Genomic DNA, 15,026 nt, shown 5'->3' with positions numbered 1-15,026 from the left:
AACTATGCTTAGTCTCTGAATATATATAATTTTGATAGTAACCAACAAGCCCGTTTAAATTGAAAAGGATCCCTAAGGACCCCAGAGATTCAGAACCTGAGGAAATCTAGACTTGTTTTATTTAGGGTTTTAGCACTGCAGAGAGGGCATGTGGAAGGAGGGAAAATAATGTGGTTCAGGGACAGTGAGACAGACTAAGCATAGGTATTCAAAGTAGAATTAATATCACACAATGAGGGGGAATTTAGCTGCTATTTATAAGGTCAAAATATCACAGCGCATTTTGTTAAATCACTAGCCAGTTTAAAATAAGCTGTCAAACAAGGAACAAGTATTTTACATATCTGTCAACAATAAACGGTTGTAGCTTTTAAATTTCACGTGGACCTGTATATGCGTGAATGGGGCCCTGTCTATAGGCATTAATACATCACACTTTGCTATTTTGCATAGCAGAATCGCTTGCTCACTGAGCCGTCTCTGAAGAGACATGTGACAGCTGTGATTGGATGAAAAAGTGTAAGGTGTTATGTTTGTTAAAAGCACCAGCATCTAGTCATTAAAACTGACCACCATTTTTAAGTATTTAATGCTGTCATTTGTATCAATTATGCTTATGCGTGTACAAATTATGTTCAAGTAGGTGACAGTTGGTGCGGACCTGGGAGGGTTGATGTGTTTGTGGCTTCCTTTGCTTGCAAAGTTATCCGGTTCAAGTTGACCAGAAATTGTTTTATTGTAAGTTAAAGGTCAGACTGTAATCATGTGTACATGGTTGTTGATTATTTTCAGCGTGGTCACAAACGGTCAGCTTCCGCTGTTTAAAGGTCAGACTGTAATCATGAGTACATGGCATGGATAATTTTCAATGTGATGTTGAATGTACGCTGACAAGTGGTCAGCTTCCATTATGTAAGGAGACAAGTGTCTGACCGGAATTATGGACAGTAAATAGTAAGCAGTTCAGGACAGATGGTCACTGAATATCTCAAGTAGTTTCGTTGTACAGTGATGAAATGATTTAACATTTGTCATATATATTACTGAATAAGAATATGTGTTCTCTTGTAAAACTTTCACTTTTACTCATCATTTTAAAACTTTTACTCTCAAATTGCAAACATAAAAAACACCCATCTTATGTCCATGTTTATGACACTTATTTGACATCATGTGACACATAGGTTACTCACATGCCGTTAGTCGCCTTTTACGACAAGCATGGGTTACTGAAGGGTAGCCCAGACCTTCATGGGTACAATACATTTAGAAACAAGAAAGATATACAGATTTCATTGTTTATTAGCTCCGTTTCAAATGAGTAGGCTTTAGGATAGGAGCTCTCCCAAATGTCTACATTACCTGTTGTGCTAATTGTATTATTGCCCTTCCTCTTTGTCCTGTCCTTCACTCTCTACATCAGATGTCATGTCTTCATAATCATCATCAATTAAGTCTTCTACCCAAGATTTATATTGGTACAGTTTGGAAAACACGTCATGATACATATTATTTGTATCTTTTACTCGTTTCAGTATTCCTTGTGTCTTTGGTCCATACTGCATATGGTACAGATAAGTAATAAATCGGGCATACGTCTCTTTAAACGTGCTCCAGATGAATTTCTTCAGTTTGGCTTGAATCATGTCTTTGTTTATACCTCTTTTCATGTACAGCTGTCGTTTCTCATCCGAAAAGTATTTATTCAGCTCACACGTCCGTGAATACATTTGTCTTATACCTTGCTCCTCGAGATCAACTATGTTATTTTTCCTGTTGCCATGTGTGACATCGTTTAATGATTCATCATCATCATTTTCCATTTCAGGACATTGTTTATCGTGTAAATGTCTTTGTAAGTTGTGGTTATTGCTAAACACTTGACCACAATAGTCACAATCTGACAGAGGAAATGGTCTCTTCACAGGAGAGAAGTTGTCGTGTTCCTCCCACTTCCTTTTCACTTGGGGTATTCCAGGTGGACCTACTGAAGACTTTTCAGGACACCAGTTTCTTCTGTGTTTTTCCAAATCATGCACGTCTTGAAACACGAGTCCACAGTCATCACAAGATGGCATTGTTGGGAGGTGTTCTTCACACATCTGCTCACTCTGAACGTCTAACTCGGACTGAATTGTCCTAGCTTGGAGGCCTCCTTTTAAACTGAATACATTGGGACAAAGTCGCAAATGGGGAGGTGTTTGGGGTTTTTGATCAACCAACAAGTATCCATAAGGTTTCTGGGTGGCCCTTTGAAATGCCTCCATGAAGTGGTCTGTGTTACCTGGAAACATTTGCGTCGCCAAAGTCATGATAGGTTGTTGGTCAATAGGGTTGTTGAACAGAAGCAGATAATGACAGTTTCTTCGTTGTGTGGGATCCTCACTGTAATACAAATTCTGGTTCAAGGATATCACTGACAGATTACGATGATGATTTTCTTTGGTAAAAAGATCTGTAATGCGTGGATCTTTGCTAGCAGTGGACATTAAGTCATCGAGGATAACCACGTTCACAACACTGGGGTCCAGAAATGCATCCTTTTCGAGATCAGAAGGAATGCCTTGATGAAATTCCACATAGGGATAAACATGGGTTTGAATGGCATCATACAAGGGCTGCCATCGTTTGTAGAACCATATAATACGTTCAGGATAAGGTTTAATGTTCATTCTTTCTAGAAGCTGTTTCACTAAGTAGGTTTTCCCACAGGAGGTGGGCCCTGAGACGATCACGGTGAATGGATGTTGCAGCCTTGATTCTTCCAATGACTGGGTAGTACTTTCTGATGAATGTGGTTGCACTGGTTGCTGCTGATGTTTCTGTCTTCTATGTCTCAACATATTGTCTGTAAAAAGTCTGGTAGCACACGGGACACGTTGTTGACTGCATGGTGGTCCGAGTCTAAATGCCAAGGAGCCATGTCTACTGACTGCTTTTATCTAAAAAGTCGTCTTCCATTTCTTCATGGGAATCTGGGAGGAACTTCCAACTTTAGATCCCCCTTTCTTCTGCATCTGAATAAGAGCCTTGGCTTGTTCGACCACTTGTTGAGTAGGGGTAACGGAATTCATCTTAGGTTGTTCTGAGGTTTCTTTTGGTTTATCTTTCTTCCACTCTGGGTCATACAGTTCCAAATATCGATCGACAGACATTATGGCAGATTTTTCTCCTCCACGCATTATAGCATGATAAGGATCTCCTTTCCCTTCGGACCTGAGCATGTAAAATCGTGTCCACTGTCCACAGCTAAATGAAGTTAGATAGCCCTTGTGGCCTGTTATATAGATATCTTCATTGACCTTGGGCTTGGTGTAGCTTTCAACATCGCTGCCAGGATGGTCATACATGCTCTTTCCCCGGATTGACAAACCTAAGACGGGTGTACCAGATGTACTAAGCCAATTCTCTATCAAACAACAAGGCATTTGGAATGACCTCATCCCTAAGTGCATTGACAAACTGTGGTTTCAAAACAAATGCTACGATTGGCATGTTACTGGCAAAAAGACTCTTCCACATACTGTCTGTCGTCCAAAGGGGGTGAACTAATCTTCGTAACACAGCTAGATAGTTATTTCTATCATTTTTCCACAGGAAACGACGCCTTTCATATCGAGTCACTGGTAACCTTCCCTTTAATAACCTATTGATAATACCATTGACGGCAAGAATCTGTTTGCTGTTCATTTCTGAGATGTCTTGTCGAATCTCCTCAATGTCTTGAAACATTAACATGAACCTTAAAAATTCGTAATGTTTCAACACGTACCTCGCTATAATAATTCTAGCAAACAAGCTCTTATCGTGATTGGGATATCAATGAGATTAGTATTTGAGTAAACCTCTATTTATACATCGACAAAAGACTATACATAGACAACCAATGCATATATTTACTCTTAACATTGATTTATTTCTCATATTCACACATTTTACATCACACTCTTGGTTGCAAATCCACATGACTACCCCAGCGGGCCATATTTTTCTGAGGTACTCCCACCAGGGCCAAATACGGACAGTCTGGAGACCATTTTTCATGTTCGACCCAGGGATCGTCATCTACTTCCCAGTTCTTGAGAACGAGACCACATTGAAAACACTTGCAAGTGTCCCCTCTGATTAAGTACACAAATCCTGCCTGGGCCATGCGACTAGGACTCTGTTTCATCTGCACTGACCAGTCCTTAAACGAATCAAGTCTTTTCTGGAATGAAGCCCATGCAGTACTGATTGCACAGCAATCGAGTGTCTTGTCGAGTGGGTAATGTCCATACACATCCATGATATCCCAGAGCAGTGGTAATACGTCCGCACAGTACAGTGTCTAAACCAAGAATGGCTTTATACCCAACGACTGTAGTCACTAGGGTTACAGAAGGAACACATGTTTGTCGTGTGAACACTCGAGTCGGCAAACTCATACCACTCATAAGATAATTGAATAATAATCACGGACCACTAGGTGAACCTGAAGGTGACACACACACCTGGGCCGGACTCCCGAAGCAGGGTGGGGTTGACCAATCGATTAGGTCACACAAAGGTCAGACCTATGTAACGTCATAAAAAGAAAATGGCGGATTTGACCTTCTTATGGAAAACCGTAAAGACAAAATAGCTGGCGCTACTAAATTGCTGAATACCATCTCTCACATCGCACTATCATGAACGTTCAGAACCTTTGTCCGATGTCTCACTCTTTTTCACATAATACTTAACATAGCTAATCATCAAACAATGGAAAGGTGGTGTGTCCATAATGGTGCAACAAAACACACGTCATAATCCAGTGCAACCTAAACTGATATTTAATCTGTTGCAGCATGGTTAACATTGCATGTTACAAATAAGTACCAGGGCCCCTATTCTCGAAAGTGTCCCAGCTAAGACAGATCCTAACTAGTTAGGACAGAAGTTAGGACATCCTAACTTTAAGATAAGACCCATTCTCGAAACGATCCTATCCCTGTCCTAACTTGAGTTTCCGATCCTAGCTAGGATAGCGAGCTCTTCAGTCGGTGAGATAGAAAAGCGAAGGGATTTCCCATATGACGTCACAGCTTTTTAGGAAATCCCCGAGCAGACGTCAAAATGTCAAGCTCAAGCGAGATGGCGACCGCAGAAAAGAAAGCGAGAAAAGTCAACTGGACTCGGAACGAGATGGATTGTTTAGTTGATGAGGTGGAGAAGCATAAGTCTATTCTATTTAGCTCATTTTCATCCGTTGTTACCAACAGCAAGAAGCAACAGATTTGGAAGGACATATCAAACAGGTGAATCTAATTATTCAATCTATTGATCGCGATCAGCTCGTAAATGTAAACAATGCAAAGTCAAAGTAGGACTCATTGGCTCTGCTGGTCATTTTAGTCAAAATTATTGTTTTCACAGGCAAGTACTAATTGCAATTTCTCCTCTCGAAAAATAATTCATAATAACTTTATCTGATTATATTTTTAGCAATCCACAAAAATGGCTAATGTTATTGATCACAATATTTTGATGAGTGAATTTCAGAAAGACATTAGATATTTTATCATCAGCTCTGAGTACTGATATGATTTTATTCAATCTATTCTTTTGATAATGAATCATACTGTTTAACAGTATATTACATGCTACTAAAGTTTTCATAACTGATAAGAAAAGATTAGAATGTCTGCAGTGAAGTACACATTGAATGTTTAAATCCTATTGTATTGTTTTCTCAGAGTCAGTGCTTGCGGGTCCTCTTTCCGCTCATCAGAGGAAGTGAAAAACAAATGGACCACTCTAAAGTAAGACCACATAAAATATAACATTCATGTACTAAACAAGAACAGTAAACCTATCTAATATAATATAGGGATGCCTTCAATACTGCGGCTTTAACTTTGACAAACAAGCCGAAACAAAGAACTAACTTCCAAAAGGATAATTTTATTTATTAAAATAACATCTTTTTGAGAACCTTAAAATCTACTAAAATTTAAAATGTCAATATTTAGTTTTGCAATAATCAATTTCAGGCTGATAATTTTCTTCAAAGAAATGAATTTATCAAGGTCAGTGTTATATGAATGTAAATGATCTTAAAGATGGAAATAATTTGATATTATGTACTTTAATCTGTAACAGGAGTGACACAAGGAGGAAAGCCACTAGCCTAAAGAAGGCTATATTCCAGACAGGCGGTGGGCCATCACCATCTCCACTGAGTGACTTTGAGTATAAGGTATATTGCATAAATCTATATTTGTATGAGGAAACTTAAGTAATGAAATTATAAAATTATGAATTTAAAAACTTGTTTATTACTGGATGTTGTTGATATGAGAATGTATAAATCAACGATATTTTCAGTATCATGGTACAGCCACTTTTTTTGTACTGTATACCTGCACATGTCTCAAGTTAAATTTTTACATTGTCACACCTGTAACAATGTGTCTATGTATAATCAAATTTATGCTTTTTTTTAATTACTGAAAAGTTCATTTATTTTTTTACAGGTGGTGTCCCTCATTCCATACGCACAAATCAATGGTTGCACAGGATGGCTGGATAGTGAAGACTTGTCAGGTATTCATCCGTTATCATAAATCACTTATGATATACAAGTGATCACCAAGTAATGTGTGAAATTAATGTTTTGTATAACTGACAGTATGGGGGCCTATAGCATTAATTGCATAATGATAAGTTGTGCCCTAAAATATTTGCAAACCAGTAACTTACCTCTCTCTTTAAGTGTCATGTACTTTTTTAATATTCCAAATAAATTTATACATTTTTGTTAAAGAATATACTTGCAAAGGTATTCTGACATATAAAACATTAATTTCCAGCCTTCTCAGCATTGGGCAGTGTGTTGTTTGATGCAGCTGTTCCCTCGACTTCTACTAGCAGCAACAATTTGAATGTGGACTCTGCCCGGACATCACCTATCCTCCTTTCGCCCTGCACTCCACCACGACAAGCAGCACCACCAACACCGCATGATCCACCAGCATCGTTCCAATTGTCACCAGACATAGGTAATAATATCACATCGCAAATCATGATAATTATAGATTTATCTCATTTAGATTTGGTGTGCAAAGTATGACAATATACCTCAGCCTAATATATAGAGAATATGTGGTGTTTTCAGTGTGATATCACTTAGTACGTCACGCAATGAGAGATCAGTGATATTTAAATGAAAATAAATAGAAAATATCTCCATTCTTGACAAATACAATGTTTATCAGTCTATTAATACTTAAGATCTTAATAAATTCCAAGATTTAACTTCCAGATTTCCAAGTTCCAGTTCAATACTATTTTCTTATAGTAATGGAAGAATTATGTATACGTACTGCATTTATAATTTGATGCAGTCAAAAAAATAATTTAATGTTATTACATTCAAATTCTGCAATATATCCTTGAAAACAATTATATTGTGAATTTTCTTTGTTGTTTCTAGACCTGGGAGTAAGAAACAAAAGACAAAAGTTCATACTCATGGTAATTATTAACCTTTGTAATGTCAGTGAGTAATATTTCGTAATGATTGTATGAAAAGTTTTTCAAAGATGAAATTGTCTCATATATTAACAATGTGATATACCAGTTCAACTTTACAAGGTGCAATGCAATCAATGATGATTGCAAGTAAGTTCCTTTATAGTAATAAAAGTACAAAAGGAAAAACAAAACAATGTTTGTATCTCAAATTGTTGAAATTTATTGTGGATATGACATGATTGTTGTTTGTTTTGTAGAAGACAGTGCAGCCCAGGCAGCTGAAGTGGTCCAGCTTGAGAGGGAGAAGGTCGCCATCATGCGGGAATGCTTGCAGATCGACAGAGAGCGCCTGCAGAGAGCCAGTACTTAATGAATTGCGGCTGATGAGAAAACAGGCAGATCAGACTGTTACTCACATATGCATCTCACCATCATCAGATTTGAATTCGGAATGTATATACAATACTTTGCTATTAAGAAAGTCTAACAATGAATTGAAATAAATCCATATTGTCATATGTTGGGGATGTGAGTAGTTCAAGCTTGTTCGAGTTGTCCTGTTAAATTATCAAGTACCATTGGTTGTTAATAATTTGTATGAAATCATTTGTTGTTACAGAAAAGTATGTACCTTAACTGCAAGCTAGGACTTTAGGAGCTCTCTGAGCCTTACAAATATCATTAATACACTAAGAAAGAGTAATCCCAAATAAAACATATGTTACATTACAAATATCATTACCAAAATTTCATGTCTTTTTAAAGCTTAGAAAGAGAAATGTACATGATAACAATAATAGTTTAGTTTATGTCATTATTGTCATGAAGGCAATGTCAAGGATGAGTGTCATGAACTTTTCATTTGTAAAAGTTTTAATTTTCTTAGACAGATACCTCACAACTTTGTACAAAGATATCAACTAATGGAAAACTGATTAAACTCAAGAAATATCAATCTAATATTATTTTTGCAAATAGAAGTTCATTTATGTATGTATATTTCTATTTTAACTATACTGTACAGTGTAAAACATCTACAAGAGTACCGTAATAGGTCATATCGGCTAAAATACTGAATAAAACTTCCATGTGTCTGCTGATATAATGGTTTTGTGAAAATGAATCTATTTATTGTATCACCACTTGCACAGGAGTTGATATACATGTCCCTAACATTGTTTTTCACTCAATCCGTCCCATTGTTTATGCCATGCATATCTCAAACATCAACTGCTATTTTACTGAATATTTTACTGAAACATTCCATAGATGGTTTAGTGGTGTCTTTTGATGAAATGTATCACCTAAGACCTATTTTCCTCATCTGCAGAATAATGTTATGATTGATTACTAGATTTAAGTTTACATTGCTCCAATGATTCAGGATATTGGCAATTGACAAACTTGCAATGTATGTGAGGTAAAAATGTATTTTGATTATTCATATGGTGAACTTGTTATGGCATTGATTTCTCTTATCATATTCTGAAATATATCCTTGAAATTAATTATTAAGAAGATTGAACAATATATATATTTTGACATTTTAATGATACTAAATTTACTTAAGAAATATTTTTTTGGGATGAAATTGGTTATGAAATTTACACATTCATTTGATATACATACGAAGTTGAAGTTGGTGCCTTTGGATAACCCAGAAATTTGAAAAAATGAACCAATTTAATGATGCTTTGCAATGTTCCTATTTACAAATACAACAAGTCCTTATCAAAATACCAGTGTACATTCATAACATTAGATGTATGTACTTAGTGTATTTTCAATTGTTAAATGCATTAACAGATTATATTTTTATCGAAAAATTGGTTATTTATTTCTCTTCATGCTGACATCTACAAAGAAAACAAATGAACTGTTGTAAAAACTTACCATATATGTTAGTTGAAAGTGCTGTCTATCAAGCGTTTCCTTGTCTGGTGTCCATCTCTAAGTGGACCGACATATGGCGGGTCATTGCCATCCTCTGCAGGTAGGGCTGGCATGGGTGGAAGGCGATGGTTGAGACACAGGTTGTGTAGCTGGCACACACCATACACGAGCCGATGACACTTGTCTGACAGCTGGTTTGAAAGGCAGGCAGCCCGTTGACTTGTGTAGGCATCTAATTATTAAAGAGAACCTACTACATTCATGTTAAAGCTATATCAATTTATCGATAGCTTAGTGAGTGAAAGTTCCAGTTATAGGTTTTGGCGCTATATCTGTAAAGAGATAGTCTCCTTACTCTATCAGACAATAACTATATGGATATTTTTTGCAATATTTTCATACTTTATCTTAAACTTCATTTTGCAAAATGGTTTAATTCCTTGTAAGTAAATGACAGATTCATGCCTTCAGTTTTGATATAAATGAACTTTTAATCTTTGTGTTTAACCCCTTGAGATTATATATTTTTAATTATGTATTTTTCTTATTCTGAAATATTAATTTCATTATGATAATCGAACTAACCGAAACCGAGACTTCATTAGGCCAAAAGCTCTTTCCACTGTGTTCTTTTTTTTACAGAGCGCTCGGTTAGATCTCCCTGTGTCTGGTGGTTGCTCAGGGGCATGACCATCCATGGTCTGCAGGCATGTCTGAAGGATTTTGTAGATATATACGCAAATGATTTATAAGAGAAATATGAAGACGGTGTTAGTAAATACAACACAAATTCAAACTGGATGTATCTTACTCTTAGTAAATGGAATTATCAAGTACATATATTTTATTTATGAAACTTCACTCATTTTAAGCTATTTTGTTACAAAATGATAATGAAATTTACCCGGAATCTCAAAGCAACCATCCATTTCTACCTCCAGACCCTTCAAGTTAGCTTCCAATTGTACTATTTTTAAAGATGTAGCTATCACGTGTTGCACCTGGCCATCTGCATACAACATTGGTGAACCTGTAATAACACAACATCCATTTCTACCAACATACCAAGAGAAAATCGTGCTGCCGGAGTACAAACAAATTATGTGATGCTAATGCTAAAAATATATATTTCCAGGGTATATGCAATATGTATCGTAGTTTAAATGTCCTTTCCAATATATAATTTATAATCCATACATGTAAGGAAAAGTACACCTCTATCTCTAATTGTGTACTAATTTCTTTATGTAAACAATAATGCATGAACAAGTCATTTACATCCTTTGCACTCGGTCAATGACATTACAGTGTACAATTCCAGTTTTAATTTTTTTAGACGTTTTCATTAGAATGAAATTAATGCGACACCTCAAACGGGCCTCTCAGGCTTTAAATTCTAAAAATAGATATTCAAATTAATCAATCAATGTCAAGGTTATAGATTGTGAAATAATCACTTCCGCATTTGGCTTGCATCAAAATATTACTGTGTTCTCTGTAAATATTGTACAGTAGAGTTGTATCCATCCAGTTTTACGTATGCAGGTATGATTTAGAAAGTTATGAGTGCTTTCATACTGACCTTAGATCTCCGTCGCACATGGCTTGGATGTTTACAGCGTGAAATCCCTTCCGGCAAACATACGCTACCTCCTCGCATGCTTGTGGACGGACGATTGCAATTAGAGTACCGTCGATGCAGCCAAGCACATTGGGAAAGCCAGAAAGTGCGTGAAACACCTATTTGACTTCCCGCTGTGAGGTTGCAACTTTTAAGAAAATGTATACGGTCTAGTTTCCGTGACAAGATGTCTACAGTGGTACCAATTGCACGGGAGACAGTAGGCTGTGAAACCCCGTGCAAATCAGCCAATTCCGACTGGAAACCACCCTTCCCCAGGTACCTAAGGGTTATTAGTACTTGAAGATCGGGGTTAAGGGCTCTTGAACGTTGTGTGGCTCTCTCTAGCTCGGGTCGACACAGCTCTATCACCTCTTGAATCGCTCGCCTTGACAGACAGTATCGAAAAACCAACTCCGCATCGTCGAATACATCGAGGGGCGCAGTCCGGTTACGATATATCCTTTCTGCATTCTTCTTACAGTCATTCTTTCCCCCAAACATTGCATGAACAAACAAGTACGACGCCATATTGTTTTCGTCTAGGATTTATTTAGGACAAGTCAGACCCTATCCTAGTATTTGGCCTAAGTTAGGATATCCTAGCGCTAGGATACTTTTAGAGAATAAGGTAGGACACCTATCCCAGACTCTAGGATAAAAGTTAGGATATCCTAGCGCTAGGATCCTTTCGATAGGGGCCCTGGCTCGTAATATAAACCACCTGCAACAGGTCAGCAGCCTGCTACGTTTCAGAATTGGATTGATCAGCTTCAAGGGCATTCAGACTAATCGTCAGAAGACGATGGGGGGAAGGTCGGCCTCGTGTGTCGCGCTGCAACAGAATGTTTGGAGGGAGTTTACTGATGGTGCGGGGGTGCTTCTCACGTGACTGTAAACCTTAAGACGATTAGACACAATCTGAATGGACAAGAGTACAAAACTGACATCCTAAAATACGCCAGAGCGAACATCCAGTATAAAATCTTGATGTATTGGAACAAGGCCCCTTGAAGAATGGAACGCAATACCTCATCGTCAAATGCAACGTCTGATACAGTGAGGAAGAAGGTCTTAAGGCATTTGGAAGGGTTAAAACCAGCACTGCAACAGTTAATTATCCTTGGAGTTTTTATTTATCTACAAGCTAAAGTCATGGATAAGTTCCGTTGCCGTGGTTAATAGCGAAATATTGATCAAATAATTTGGCTGGATGGTTTGCTGTTTAATGTGTAGACCAGACAATCCAGTGATCAAAAACATGAGCATTCATCTATTGGGATACGATGACATGTGTCAACAAAGTCAGCTAACCTGACCACCCAATCCCGTTAGTCGCCTTTTACGACTGGGATGGGTTGCTGAAGACCAATTATAACTCGGATCTTCATGGGTTTGATACAGTGAAAATACCGGATGTTGCTAATACTTGTCCATGTTAATGTATACTTATGGCTCTAAAGAAGGGACGAAAGTATCAAAAAGGATGATATCATCAGTATTGTCTTCCAAGCGATGTTGACATAAAGATAAGCAATAAAGATGATACAACAGCAATAACCGCTCCTGAACAAATAGTAATACACACCAAAAAAACCTTATACTAAGTGCAAGCCATTAATATGAGGCAAATATATATCCCAACATCATGCCACAGGACATTCATTGACATAATTGTTGTTACTGCATTGATACGACAAAGACATTCTACGAAGACAAATTCAGCTGGAGAACCAATGTAGGAAATATGGCTACCGTAGATTCCACTTTCCCTGGAATGGAGAGGCTATCTGTTTCTGGCAATCTACATCCCTATTATTTTATCGCAATTTTGCGGAATAGTTAAATAGTTCTGTGACTAGTTTTGAACCAATCTGCCATATGTTGGTAGCTTATGTCCTTTGATAACAGTTATCGTATAAATGTAGATTACTACGTCACAGTTTGGCTGAAAAACTGTTTAAGTAATGTAAAGCAATGTTTTACTCAAGTGCTTAGGTATAGGATTTGCAGGTTTTTAATGAACTTGATTTTTATGATCAAATCTAAGATACAGATTTTAACCAAAATAATCAGCCTTTTAACTTGAATGTGGTGCATTACTGATATTATATGGTCTTGGGTATCATACTTTTATGGTTCTTTTTATTATGTGCACACGTTGAAATTAGTAACAGGCTCACTTGGCAAACAGCTGGAACATTGCTGGTGAGGCGTAAAGCAATATTACTTGAATCTATAATGCAAGCATTCTGGCGTGTCAAATGATAAGCTACTGTCAGAAATATTGTTCCGGTGTATCAGATGATAAGCGCCTGTCAGAAATATGTCTCCGGTGTATCAGATGATAAGCTCCTATCAGAAATATGTCTCCGGTGTGTCAGATGATAAGCTCCTGTCAGAAATATGTCTCCGGTGTATCAGATGACAAGCTCGAGCTCCTGTCAGAAATATTCCTCTGGTGCTTTGAAATGAGAGAGACTAACCCACTAACATAGACTAAACACCATCCAGAAGGTTTTGAACTATATTGGATCAGGAGTCTTTAGCTGTTCTGGAAGATACCAGATTATGATTGACCACAAAATCATCAAAATATTCATAGGGGTGCTGTGTGGGTAATGCAGGTTGGTTTTGGGCGAGCATGTTTAACTCTGCCCAGCAATGTTTTCGCTCGACAAAGAAAGAAATTCAATAAATTGATACATGATCATCTAGCAATCAGGGTATTCAGCTCATATCAAACAGGGGCGGTGGGGTAGCGTAGTGGTTAAAGCGTTGGCTCGTCACGCCAAATACCCGGGTTCGATTCCCCACGTGGGCACTTGTGTGAAGCCCATTTCTGGTGTCCCCCGCCGTGATATTGCTGGAATATTGCTAAAAGCGGCGTAAAACTAAACTCAGTCAGTCAGTAAGTCATATCAAACATTCTAATGATAATGCCGTGGTCAGCAACACGTATGTTCCTATTTCCTGATCAGCTGTAATTTACTACCAGGTTCAACTCAAAACGTTTATGTTAACATCAGCTGTTAGTTGTAAACCTTTACTATCTGTCACAGTGACTCGTTACAAAAATACTGTACTTTCTTAGAATGAGATTATATGTTTATTACTTTTGAAATTGAATAAAAACAAAACAAAAGAATATTTCATTGCTATGAACATATTACCCTAGTGGAAATGATCAACCCCACCTACACACACGACCCTCCCCATCCAAATCATTTATTCAGTTGTGAGAAGACGTTGAGATGATTGTCAGCTAGTAGATTTGCTAAAACCTGTAGAACATAGGTAATCTCAAGTTTGTAGGATGAGACATACACAACAACATCTTACCAGAGGTACAGATTACTTCCTTGGAGTTTGGTGTCACACACTCTGATCCCTGTCCAGTCACAGAACACTGGTAGGTGCCAGCACTGCTCACTGTCTGGCTCAACCCACTATAGGAAGAAGCTGAGTCAACGAAATCACTGCCCCTCTGTAAAATAGGACATGCAAGGGGTAATGGAAGAATATGTATTAATGACAGTGCTGCCAGGTAGATCAGAACCTTAGTTGATAGATGCAAGAAGAATAGCATGACGCATTTCCTAAATATACTCCATAATGTTGAACCATGTATTTGCTTCCTTTCTTATCAATGGGAAAAGTGCAATGCAGTATGCAGTTATGAGTAAGGCTGGTAAACAAATGATAAATAAATCTCACTCAGTGCATAACTGTATGACAATAGACTTTGTGTAGCATGATAGATTGCATGTTGTATTACTTGATTCATTAAAGTTGATTAACATCGCCAATATTTTATTTTTGGTTGTCAGTCTAATAAGAAAACAGAGTATTTCAAGAACCTAAACTACCGGACAAAAGAAAGTTACCGCCGACTTCACCTTACCAAACAATAGAAACAAAGATGTATGTGAGATTTCTGATAATTATTGTACAGACATAAATTATTTTCCAATAATTTGACTAAAATTTCATCGCAAAGCTGTTTTTGCCTTTA

General features: G+C 37.4%; 4 protein-coding genes across 6 annotated transcripts in view; all 4 read right to left on the bottom strand.

Moving 5' to 3' along the window:
• The window catches only part of LOC124264775 (leucine-rich repeat, immunoglobulin-like domain and transmembrane domain-containing protein 3), a 180,144-nt gene that overhangs the window by 70,079 nt on the left and 95,039 nt on the right, over nucleotides 1–15,026 (bottom strand). The window lies entirely within an intron of this gene.
• LOC124264774 (Down syndrome cell adhesion molecule-like protein 1 homolog) overlaps nucleotides 1–15,026 on the bottom strand; it is a 137,993-nt gene that overhangs the window by 39,952 nt on the left and 83,015 nt on the right. The window lies entirely within an intron of this gene.
• The window catches only part of LOC124264773 (hemicentin-2-like), a 255,580-nt gene that overhangs the window by 181,237 nt on the left and 59,317 nt on the right, over nucleotides 1–15,026 (bottom strand). The gene's annotated exons all lie outside the window — the stretch shown is intronic.
• The window catches only part of LOC124264776, a 32,624-nt gene that overhangs the window by 6,714 nt on the left and 10,884 nt on the right, over nucleotides 1–15,026 (bottom strand). The window contains exons 4-5 of one of the 3 annotated variants that reach the window (XM_046699567.1): nucleotides 14,354–14,498; nucleotides 11,544–11,911 (exon numbers count right to left, since the gene is read on the bottom strand). In XM_046699567.1, the coding sequence (XP_046555523.1) occupies nucleotides 11,757–11,911; nucleotides 14,354–14,498 (300 nt within the window). In that variant the 3' untranslated portion in view covers nucleotides 11,544–11,756. Of the gene's footprint in view, nucleotides 1–11,543; nucleotides 11,912–14,353; nucleotides 14,499–15,026 lie in introns of those variants that run through there. The other 2 variants (XM_046699568.1, XM_046699569.1) reach the window with 2 other exon arrangements.

This window comes from Haliotis rubra, unplaced genomic scaffold (genome assembly GCF_003918875.1).
Source record: "Haliotis rubra isolate DU_JTF1 unplaced genomic scaffold, ASM391887v1 Scf941, whole genome shotgun sequence".
In the NCBI taxonomy this organism is placed as follows: Eukaryota; Metazoa; Mollusca; class Gastropoda; order Lepetellida; family Haliotidae; genus Haliotis; species Haliotis rubra.
The sequence above is the reverse complement of the archived record's forward strand: the minus strand, read 5'-3'. Positions and strand labels throughout refer to the sequence as shown.